This window comes from Staurois parvus, unplaced genomic scaffold (assembly GCF_062004578.1).
Source record: "Staurois parvus isolate SC_StPar_1 unplaced genomic scaffold, SC_StPar_1.0 ptg000328l, whole genome shotgun sequence".
In the NCBI taxonomy this organism is placed as follows: Eukaryota; Metazoa; Chordata; class Amphibia; order Anura; family Ranidae; genus Staurois; species Staurois parvus.
Window position 1 is genome coordinate 1,505,144 of NW_028318124.1, and position 12,763 is coordinate 1,517,906.

Genomic DNA, 12,763 nt, shown 5'->3' on the forward strand with positions numbered 1-12,763 from the left:
TCAGTAAATGAAGTAATGAGATCCTCCTTCATAAGCAATGTGGTATTCAGTGCTCAAAAACACCCCATCAAAATGCACACTCACCATGTGCTAGTAATTAACCAGCATGTCAGTATATATCCAGCATTCACCAAACAGACTTCAAAGGACGATCCTCATGTGTTGGTAATTACTCAGCATACTACTATGTATCCAGCATACCACCAAACAAACTCCAGAGAAGATCCTCTCATATCCAGATTAGCACATGTGTGTAAAGAAAATACTCGCCATAGTGCAGTATCATCCAACAAATTTATTGCCAAACAAACCCCCCTTAAAATCACACTCACAATGAGCAAATAAAAACAAGGCGTTTTGTTATATCAGAGCTCCAGTCTCTGCATTCTGTGTCTCACCAGCCAACCCGCATTCAAGATGGTAATAGCGCGATCACGTGATCCGGACACGTGCATCAGCATGAGTGGTGACGTCACAGGAAGGCCACACACTGACGCGTTTCTTTCAATGAAACGAGGGAATGGTGAGCTCTCCATAACGAGCACTTATATAGACCCAAAAGTCTCCTAATTGGCCCAATCTCAAAAAACACCTGAGGGTGCATTATTATCACTAGGTAGAATTCAATCTAAATGAACTCTGGATCACCTGATCACAATAGCACCATCTTGTGTTCAAAATTAATTATAGCACCAATATAAACATAATTAAAAAATATATTCAAAATTAAACTAAATAATCAAAAAAATATTATATAAATACATTCCAAAATTACATAAATAATATTGCAATAAAGATTAAAATAATATAAATATAAATCAATAAAAAAACAGAACATGCAACTTATATAATAAATCATATAACATGAACAAATTAATCATAAATCACTTATAAAACAATTTAAGTCCAGTTCGACATTTAGACCCCCAGGAGATAAAGCCTCAGTCAAATAAATCCATTTCATTTCACATTTTGACAGTTCCCTAACTCTATTAGAACCCCTCCATGCTTTAGGAACGGATTCAATGGCCCAGAATTTGATATTAGTTGGATCACAATTATGGTATCTCTTAAAGTGTAAAGATACACTATGGTACTTATACCCCTTACTGATATTCCTTATATGTTCAAGTACCCTAACCTTAAGCTGTCGCTTAGTCCTTTCAATGTAAATATGGCCACAAGGACATTCTAAACCATATACTACATGGGTAGAGTTGCAAGTAAGAAAGGAGGAAATATCAAATTCCCTTTGATTAGAATTAGAGGTGAATCTGACCAATCCCCTAAATTTATGTTTAACCACATTACATGCAGTGCGCACCTTCTACATGAATAAAAGCCTTTTTTATTACTAAACATATTCAAAACCCTTGGTGGATCCAAGATTTTATGAACAATTATATCACCAATAGTGGGCGCCTTCCTATAAATAAACACTCCCTAATATCTTATCAAGCTTCAAAACATGCCAGTGTTTCTGAAAAATATCCTCAACCGCCTTATATTGTATATGGTAATTAGAAATAAACCCCCACTGATGTCTATTATCTGTAACCCGTTTTGGCTTATCCACCAGCAGCTGGTGAGACACAGGATGCAGAGACTATATTTAGTTGTGTGATTTGGTTTGCGCTATTATTTGTGATTTGTATATTTTTCACATTTTTATTATTACAGCTACTGCACTGCTTCATAGTAAACATGTAGTGTTAAAGGAGGTTAGCAAGGCATAGGATTTGATTTACTAAAACTGGAGAGTGCTAAATCTAGTGCAGCTCTGCACAGAAACCAATCAGTTTCCAGGTTTTATTGTCAAAGTTTCATTGAACAAGCTGAAGTTAGAAGCTGATTGGCTACCATGTACACCTGCATCAGATTTTGCACTCTCCAGAGACTGTACTAGATTTATGCTTTTGAAGACCCATGCCATAACTTTACAGAGCTACCACAGCATGATGCCATGGCATACTTGTGACGATCGCGGCGTCAGACCCCAGCCCTTCTCACCAAACTCATGACCGAAGGACTAGCCAATCTAAAACCGCGTTGTAACAATGCCACACTAAGCTGCACCTGCACACAGATTTTCCAGCTAATGGACCACAACCTGTGTACCTGCAGCCTGAGAGCGATTGTTACTGGGTCAGGTTAATTACGCAATTAACCCTTCACACTGCCACCACCTCCTTTTTGTACAGAGAATGAGGAAACTCGGCAATATCAGCAATAACACTATGATGTTTGAATAATTGTCGGTATACCACTGTCACCGCAGGCAGAGATATACCGAAGTTTAAAACACACACACAGTAGCGCTTTTCAGAGGCAGGGGTTCTTTAGTTTGCATTAAAGAGCTTTAGAAACAGTTCAACACTTTCAGAAAGTAAGATTTATTACTAAAAGGTCAAAAGGGTGTGATAAAAATATTTACAGAAAAAGATGTAGTCAATATATATAAATATACAGAGAACAATAGCACAGTAAAGAGATAACAGAAAGGAATTTAGGGAGGTAAAGTAATTGCCAAACGTCCTGGTTTAAGCAGATCAGGTTTCATGAGCCAAAAAGGATGCTTTATCTCCCAAAGTTAATTCTGATGTTAAAAAGGGAGATTATCCCACTTTTCTCAACTCAGTTCAGCTTTACTTCAAGCACAACAGCCTTTATCTAGGAATTCAGCAGGGTGTCTCCCTGAAGCAGAGAACCAATCGCCTCATTTGGGGAGGGGGTTGTGTAGGCAGGGGGCTCAGGCTATGACCAAAGCCTTCACAAATTATACTATGGCCAATAACTTTTCCTAGGTACATATAACATTCTATCCACGAGTAGATTAATACCCAGAATCTTCTGCGGAACATCTACATATGAAATATGAGATACCTGCTTAGATGGTTAAAGATATATAATTTTCTGCTCTCCTGTATATGCCAGCTAGGGGGTGTAATATACCAAACGGTTTGTATTAAAGTGAGCCTACCGAATATGTGCTCCATGTTTGTGTAAGTCTTTCATAATCCAAGATATGTAATCATAGGGGAAAATGCATGTTTAAATGTGAGTCCGTTTTATGGCTTATCTGGAATGTCTTCGAGCTCAGTGAAGGACTTGGTTTATGGCTTTACGATATCCCAGATTGAGAAGTAACAGGCATCTAGGCACCAGCTCGGCTGGGGGTTTTATAGCCATGACGCCCTCCCAATGAGTTTGCTGCCTGTGATCTCTGCAACAAACAGACCACATGTCACTCAACAGAGAGGGAGCGGGGATGTCAGAGGAATCTGATTTGGGAGAGAGAGAGATACAATATGGAGGGATTTGGGAGCAAAATGGATGACAACGTCCATCTCTGTGTGCATGATTGCTACACCTCCCCCCTCAGGTGGTTGCATGGGAGGGGACTGCAATTTCCCTCGTGACGCAACCGACTTCTGCTGCTGGTTTGCCTGACCAGGGCACGGAGCCACTGTGCCCAGAGGTTCACCTTGGGGTGATCTGGTATCACCGCACTGCGGGAGAACCCGGTTCCTTCTGAGAAGGGTGCTGTTCTCCCCAGCAACACTGTTGTGCCAACCAAGTGAGTTGTTAGGGGTGAGCACCAGTTGGCTGTAACTACCCGGACATCGTGGCAACTGCCGTGGTGCCCACCTGTTCACACAACACTTCTGTTTAGGGGTGTCATATGCTAACATATTGACATGTAGCTTCTTGTCGAGGTAGAGAATGAGATTTCCCTCTCCAATCTCCTTCCTCAGACCCAGAACTACATCTGACCCGAAGGTAGTGGCGCCTGTGTGCACTGGAACCAGGCAGGCGAATTCTGGAACTCGCCATCCAGATGAATCTACAGGTACCTTCGTCCAGGATGAACAGTCCTCTTTACCTGCTAGCATCCAGGACACCATTTCCAACAGTTTCCTGTCTGCTAGATCAGTACAGGTTCTGCTGAGCCATGATAGTTGCACCCAGGCATCGTACCGTAGCTAGCTGCACCCAGGACTGGCGTAACCTGCTTTTTGGCCTGGGGAGAAGGCCAGGCCATAACTGCCTCATTCTCCCCATTCCCAGACCTCTGCGGGTCTCTTCCTACCGGTGGTTCTCAAGGCTGAACCACTGACATGCCCCTCTGACAGTTACCATTTTCAACTGTCAGGCTAGGCACGAGCAGTTTGTTCCTGACTAGTGTCAGGGGCCCAAGTTGCTTTTCCCAGACTGGGCCGAATCCCTGCAAGGCCCCTAAAGTGGGCAACTGCACACAGTTCCACTGCACATTGTAGGTCATTCCTGACCCCTGGGGAGGTGGTTGGTGCGTTCTCAACCCCAGCTATCTTTCCCATGAATTCAGGCAAGCCACATGGGGTGGTGAAGGCTGACTCGTTCTGAGCCTCCTGGGTTAGAGATGGTGGCCCATACCCTCTGCTCAGGTCCATGATGGTTAGACAGCGGGCACCGGCCGGATGCTTCATTACCTCATGGCTCCTGGGCATGGGGTGGGCCACAACAACAGGGCTGGCGCTCAGTTTTCCAAGGTTCTCACAAAGCCTGGTCATCTGATCCTGTTTGGGGATCGTGACGCCCAAACTCTGCGGGACCTCTGGATTCCTGACTGCGCTATTCCCTCTGTCTCTTTGGCCCATTCAGTCTGCACCTCCTGTGAGATGAGGTGGGCCGAAGGCATGAGGGAAGGATCCAACTCATGAACAGCGCGGTGAGCTCTCTCCAGGTTTCTCTCCGGGTTTCCCTGAACCCAGACACCATCTACCATAGGCCTTGCCAGCAGCTTCTGTACCTGAATGGAAAGTTCCAATCCAGGTGTGCTGTCACCGCCCAGGGCATATGTGGGCCTGCCTGGTGGTTGGGGAGGGAATCTAAGCCAGCAATAGTTGAAGGGGGTTTCCTCCCTAGCTTCAGATTCTCTCCACACACTTTGACAGGCCAGATCAGGTGACACTCTTTCAGTCCCCAAGCCCCCTGCTGGTAGACCATTCATTTCACCATCCCCGTCAAGCCCTTGTTTACCTTTCTCAGCAGGGACGCTCATAGCTAGCCTGCAGAGGAATGCAACATCCTGGCCAGGCTCTAGGGCTGCCTTGCCCGTGGGACTACAAGTCCTAACCAGCTGTTGTTTACCTTTCTCAGCAGGGAAGCTCACAGCTAGCTTGCTGCTGAAGTCCACGTGTTGATCACTTTTCAGTGCTGTCTTGCCCGTGCGACTACAAGTACCAGTCGGCTGTCCAGTACCATGCCAGGACAACGGCTGGGGGATTTTCAAGGTAGAATCCTCTGTGCCTGGGCAAGGAACAGGCCTATCAAGACTATCCCTTTGCTCAGACCCCAGAGATTGTACCTCTGCCCACTTCACAGCACTGTGGGTGACCCCAAACAATGAAAATGCATCATTATTATCATCAGGGCCACCATCATTATTATCATCATCATCATTAGCATTATCAACATTATTATCAACATTCTCAATGTCAGCATCATCGTCATCATTATCATCATCATCATCAACAGTTACGTTTGTACTATTAATGACACAAGAGTTCATTACCTCCCCATGCAAGGGGATTTCTTCTCCTCCTCCAGCTAATGGAGAATCCTGTAGCCCCACTCTATTCCCAGCCCCCTCCCTCTGTCCATCCACAGGTTGCCCAGATATTACCCCAACATCTGTACACAGTACCTTGGCAGGTCCAGAGAGTTCCAGGGGGGCCTTCCTGGTATTCTCGGCAGAGGCATAATAGGACACAAGAGTACCAAAATCGGCACCCAACAAAACAGGTGTGGGAATTTCATCCAAGATCCCCACCTCCCTAATCCCCCTTCCTACACCCCAATCTATGAATACCTTTGCACAGGGTATGCGTGAACGGGTCCGCCCAACTCCCATGAGGGTAAGGAACTTTCCTGGGATGAGGTTCCTTTGCTTAATCACCTCTGGTCGGATCAAGGTGACTTCTGCCCCGGTGTCACGGAAACCATTTACAGACCGGTTGCCCACAGTGACTGGCTGCAAGTTGGCGGGGGTTACCCGCATCTTCCTGCGGACAAACAGCACAGAAGAAGAGTTGCTGGCCAGGTGATGTCATCTGCTTCTGCTCAGGACACTGCATCCTGAGATGTCCGGACTTCCCACAGGTGTAACATCTGCGGTTGTCAGGCAGGGATGGCTTAGCTCCAAGTACTGCAGGTGTTGGGTGAGAGGGAGCTTGACTCACCGGCGTAGGAGGGGTTGCTATGGGTGATTTCCCTCCTTTCCAGCCATTTGGAGGAGCCTTGCGATGATCAGACACCCGCGTGTGGACATAGGTATCTGCCATATCGACTGCAGCTTTGGCAGATGCTGGCTCTCTCTCCAAGACAAACTGTCTGACGTCGGCCGGGCAGATATGTAGGAACTAATCTCATATCAGGAGATCCTCCAAAGAATCGTAGGAGTCAGCTTTCAGTCCTTTAGTCCACTGCCAGAATGTGGTGCATAAGCGACTTGCCACATCCGTGTAAGAGTCCCCAGGTCCCTTTTGCAAGGACTTAAACCGCTTGCAGTACACTTCCGGGGTCATCTGGTACTTCCGGACGATGGCATCTTTTAGAGCTTCGTAATTGTCGTCCTGCCCCTCTGGCAATTCGACAAACGCATCCAGGGCCTTTCCTCGTAGCCCTGGTGTCAGGTACCGAGCCCATTGTGCTTGGGGCAGATGGTACTGATAGCAAGTTTTTTCAAATGACAGTAAATACACGTCAATGTCACTATCTTTTTCCAGCACTGGACACTTGGCTGCTGTGCCTACGGCTAGAGAGACGTCCCTAAGCTCTAGGGACCCGAGGTTCTGAACCTGTCGCTGCTGCTGGAGCCTCATCATCTCCAGTTCGTGCCAACGATCAGCTTCCCTCTGCGCCGCCTCTCTCTCAGCTGCTCTTTCAGCCTGGCATTCCGCAGCTTCATTGTCCAATGCTGCCCGGCATTCTGCAGCCTCTCTGTCAGCCTGGCGTTCAAGGAACTGCAAGTATGCCCCAGGATCTGTCTCCATGATGCGTTTCAAGGCTTCCGGCATCTGAGGAGAGTCTCTGCTGGTTACAGGCATTCCGGTGTTGGCCTGCTCAGGCTGTGGTGTGAAGATAACATTTGATGATACTCCAGTGTCAGTCTCTGTATGCCCATCCTGCGAGGCCATCTCTGAGCCACTGGGATCGGAGGTAGCTGGAACCCCTTCATGGTCAAGTTCCAATGAGTTCTGGTCTGCTCGGCTATCATGCTCCTGTAGGTCATGAATCAAATCTTCACGAGTTTTGCGACCGACGTCAATTCCTCGTGAGGTACATTCCATACTCAAATCACTTTTACTCATTTTCCTGTATTTTGCGTCACCAGGCATAATTGCAAGCAAAGATAGAATAGAAAGTAGAAAAAGGAAGGAGCTGTTGCTATATGTCTCTCTCTATATATATATATAAAATATGCACCGCTTGTTTCTAAGGACTGTTTCCACAAAGGTTACAATCCTTCAGTGCAGAGCTAATTCCTAACAATGCACTGAAGCTCTAAACTATCCCACGTACGCTGCCAGCCAATATGTGTACCTGCAGCCTGAGAGCGATTGTTACTGGGTCAGGTTAATTACGCAATTAACCCTTCACACTGCCACCACCTCCTTTTTGTACAGAGAAAGAGGAAACTCGGCAATATCAGCAATAACACTATGATGTTTGAATAATCGTCGGTATACCACTATCATCGCAGGCAGAGATATACCGAAATTTAAAACACACACACAGTAGCGCTTTTCAGAGGCAGGGGGTTCTTTAGTTTGCATTAAAGAGCTTTAGAAATAGTTCAACACTTTCAGAAAGTAAGATTTATTACTAAAAGGTCAAAAGGGTGTGATAAAAATATTTACAGAAAAAGATGCAGTCAATATATATAAATATACAGAGAACAATAGCACAGTAAAGAGGTAACAGAAAGGAATTTAGGGAGGTAAAGTACTTCCCAAATGTCCTGGTTTAAGCAGATCAGCGTTCATGGGCCAAAAGGATGCTTTATCTCCCAAAGTTAGTTCCGATGTTAAAAAGGGAGATTCTTCCACTTTTCTCAACTCAGCTCAGCTTTACTTCAAGCACAACAGCCTTTATCTAGGAACTCAGCAGGGTGTCTCCCTGAAGCAGAGAACCAATTGCCTCATTTGGGGAGGGGGTTGTGTAGGCAGGGGCCTCAGGCTATGACCAAAGCCTTCACAAATTATACTATGGCCAATAACTTTTCCTAGGTACATATAACATTCTATCCACGAGTAGATTAATACCCAGAATCTTCTGCGGAACATCTACGTATGAAATATGAGATACCTGCTTGGATGGTTACAGAGATATAATTTTCTGCTCTCCTGTATATGCCAGCTAGGGGGTGTATTATACCAAATGGTTTGTATTAAAGTGAGCCATCCGAATATGTGCTCCATGTTTGTGTAAGTCTTTCATAATCAGAGTTATGTAATCATAGGGGAAAATGCATGTTTAAATGTGAGTCCGTTTTATGGCTTATCTGGAATGTCTTCGAGCTCAGTGAAGGACTTGGTTTATGGCTTTACGATATCCCAGATTGAGAAGTAACAGGCATCTAGGCACCAGCTCGGCTGGGGGTTTTATAGGCATGACGCCCTCCCAATGAGTTTACTGCCTGTGATCTCTGCAACAAACAGACCACATGTCACTCAATGGAGAGGGAGTGGGGATGTCGGAGGAATCTGATTTGGGAGAGAGAGATACAATATGGAGGGGTTTGGGAGCAAAATGGATGACCGCGTCCATCTGTGTGCATGATTGCTACAATACTTTCTGCAAGTTTACTCAATAAGTGAGTTAAAAAAAGGTGATGTGCACAAACTCATAGCAACAAACCAGATTCCTGGATTACTCAAGCTGATCCAGGAAAGGTAAATTCTGAATGATTACTTTGAGTTAATGTGTGCTCTCTGCCTTACTGAATAAGCTTAATAACGATCATGCTTCAATTATATTAATGAGTTCAAACCAGAACACTATTCCGCTGCCTCAATGCACATCAGCTTTCATCAAAAATATCACAAAGCACCTTCACTTACCATAACTGCTGCAATATCCTCCGGATTGTCTCCATCTAGATCAAACTTGAATGTGACCATCTTACCGTTGTAGGTCTGCAGCTGACACTCTACAACTCGATCACTCTTATCTGAGATCTAGACAAAAAGAATATCAAAACACTTATCATTATCAATAAAAGGAAAAATGTAGCATATTTTCAGGTTTTTACATTAAAACCGTTTCTATTGGAGGCATAAGTGACATTGAATGAGTGTGATGTCTCTATAAATTGTTAGTAGCATTTAACAGCTGAAGAGGAGAATTGATATAAGAAAAGCATAAGAAACCATTACTGTTGAGTTTTTGCATAGTATTAAAATCCTGAAAATGAACTTTTTTAAAATCTTGTACAAAGCCACCAAATTGCAAACAAATTCTTTGTTTATACTGCTCATAAAATAGATGCTCCATATAGTTTTTTATTCACTCCTTTTCTGAAGCAATGGAGAAGGAACAGCGGGACAACTCAGTTTCAAAAGAACCCTACAGTGACAAAAGTATTCTCAAAATTGTACTCTGAGCTTGCTATATTTTTGAATATCAACATGCATATCAAACAAAACAAATGGAAACATTTATCATTAGTTGCTCTAGGATGCTTACATGACCTATAGCACCTACATAGTATATTCCTTTGTCAGAAGCCACCTGAACAAACACAGCAGTAATAAGATACAGAGCATCAGCATCTGAACCTCCAGTGGGAGTATTTCACAGAAAAGCACATATTATAATGGATGGACCAGTGAACAAATGCAAGTAATCACGTTTATTTAGAATTTGCAGATATATTAAGCAAAATGCAGATTGGTGGAGGTTGTGCATGAATAGTCACAAAGGAGCAAGGGGCAATGGAGACACTTTATGTGAGAACCAAATGTGGAGAGCATTCCTAAACTTCATTACCTTGATAGCTGTAGCATATTATCCTTGAGTTAGAGTATTACAGCAGTGAAGTAGACCTGGAAAGATGCAATGCCTATAAATATACTGCTCTCACTATCCCCAACTTCCTTAGCTTCAGGCACTGACATGGACAAGCGCAACTTTTGCAAAATACAACAGGGTGGTGAGTTGACTGGAGGGGACTCATGAAGAGAGGATAAGATACAAAGCCAAAACAAGCTGGACTGCAAAAGCCATGGAATGCAAACCAAGTTATGATGATGTTGGAAAATAACTGCAATGGGGAAAAGTTATTTAATCAAGCACTCTTATACATAAGTCCAGTGGATGTTAAAAAAAAAACATGGACACATTCGTTCGGAATGCTACTATTAGGAAATTAAAAATATAGGATTGCGAGTTGGAAAAAATCATGAAAAAAAAAGAGACAGCATAATACTATTGCATTGAAAGTAGCATAACATGGTCTAAATTAACAGGGTTTTTATGTTTTTAATGATTTGCTATAGTAATGTTAATGTTTTTACCCAAGAATATACTGTGGAGGTACCATACCTATAAAGTTATTAAAAAGCATTCCAGAGCAGCTCATGATAAACATTTTATTTTGCTTTATTTAAAATCCTGTTTAGAGAAAATAACTTTTCAAAAGAAGAACTTGAAAAACTAAATCATTCTCTAATTTTTTTTTTGTTTGCATTAGTAACACTTTTCTTTGTTTTAACCACTTCCAGTCAGGCCCAATTCTGACAATCCTCTTCCTACATGTAAAAAAACATATTTTTTGCCAGAAAACTTCTTAGAACCCCCAAACATTATATATGTTTTTAAACAGAGGCCCTAGAGAAAAAAAAGGTGGGTGCTGCATTTTTTTAGAAAATACACTTTAATGAATTTTAATGCCCCAAAACACAATATAACTCCCAAATTTTTGGTAAAATCTGAAAGATTATGTCACACTGAGTAAATGGATACCAAACATGTTGCACCTTAAAATTGCGTACGCCCGTAGAACAGCGCCAAACTATAGTACCTAAATATCTCAATATGCAATGTTTTAAAAGACTTTACAGGTTACCAGTTTAGAGTTACACAGGAGGTCTGGCAAAAGAATTATTGCTCTTGCTCTGATGTTCATGGTGATACCTCACATGTATGGTGCGATCACCATTTACATATGCATTCAGGACCGACTCATGTGTTTGCCTTTGTGCTTTAAAAACTTTTTTTAATGTTATTATTTACTTTGTTTGAATTTTTTTTTACACTGTAACTTTTTTTTATCACTTTTATTTCTGTCACAAGGAATATAAACATCCCTTGTGATAGCATGGGCCACAACAGGTCCTCCTTTTGGAGAGATCTGGGATCTATTAGACCCCATAGCTCTCCTCTACCCTCCAAAATATCAGATCACACCAAAATCAGTGTGACCTGATGCTTGTTCAAACCGGTAATGGCTTATTTATGTGAGATCAAAAGCGGAAGTGACAAAATTCACTCTGTATCAGGAATGGGATGCCACCGGTCACATCCTTACTGGGCTCCCCGATTGCATGGGGGAGCCCGATAAACGAGGCAGTAGCAGGAGGGAAGGACCCCCTACTGGCACCTGTAAAAGTAATCCAGTGGCTATTTAGCTGCTTGGATTACTTTTAAAAGATACAGAATGGCCGGTTCTAAAAAATTATAGCTGTATCTTGGTCATCACTGCAGCTGCAACTGCAGCGATGACCAAGATATCACCCTCCCAACTAAGGATGTTTGGGTAGTTCCTATAGAAGGGGAAGTGGTTAAATAATCTAAAATGAAACCCAATCAGATAAGAACTTACATTGATAATGCGAAGCCTGGATCTTGCTTTACGTCGGAGAAGTTTGCCGGGTGTCTTCTTAACAGGTGAATTAGCATTCCGCTCTCCTGCTGATTGGCCTTCACAACCATCACTCAGCCCTGAGGCCTCTGATGCATAACTGGAAGGATAAGAAGTGAGCATGAGATCTTAACAATTTATACCCAAAATTAGATGATAGAAATATCACAAATATACACAATAAAATAAACAAGCTACACAGATCACAGCTTTTGTTTGTTCAGCCTCACCTGTCCACAGGAGAGGCGATGTCACTGGGAATTCCAAGAGGAAGTGTGCAGTCTGTGTTCACACTGATAGCAATACTCTTAAGAAACAAAACCATAGACTGAATTACTGACCATTTCTCTTACTGCATATAACCTTTACATACAACTTTATTTCCTCAGTTTGAATAACATCTGATAGATATTGGATTCCTTATTAAACATACCTCTGTTAGTGTTAATTTTTTTTTATCTACTCCAGGCTGGCTACAAAATGGGCACAATACCCCTTAAAGCTAATATATAAAATGTAAATGTAAAAATGCAATGTAAAAAAGAATCATACTACTGGTGATGTCTATGTCTTATTTCCTTTTCCTGCTGCATTTCACATGGAATGTAATATCTGGTGATGCATGTTGTACAAAGAGTTAGACTCATGAAGATTTTTTATAGCCTGCAGAGTAAAACTTAAGTCCTACTGACTATATATACCCACACAGTTGTGCTCAAAAGTGTGCATACCCTGGCACAAATCGTGACATTTTGGCATTGATATTGAAAATATGACTGATCATGCCAAAAAACTGTCTTTTTTTTAAGGATCATATGAAGCCAATTATTATTACATAGTTGTTTGGCTTCTTTATAT

The 12,763-nt window shown here is 42.7% G+C and overlaps 1 protein-coding gene across 1 annotated transcript in view; it reads right to left on the reverse strand.

Annotated features, from left to right (window-relative positions):
* Positions 1-12,763, reverse strand: part of WNK4 (WNK lysine deficient protein kinase 4) — a 616,132-nt gene that overhangs the window by 124,667 nt on the left and 478,702 nt on the right. The window contains exons 9-11 of the mRNA XM_089683941.1: positions 12,136-12,212; positions 11,867-12,005; positions 9,105-9,221 (exon numbers count right to left, since the gene is read on the reverse strand). Of these exons, the coding sequence (XP_089540067.1) occupies positions 9,105-9,221; positions 11,867-12,005; positions 12,136-12,212 (333 nt within the window). The remainder of the gene's footprint in view (positions 1-9,104; positions 9,222-11,866; positions 12,006-12,135; positions 12,213-12,763) is intronic.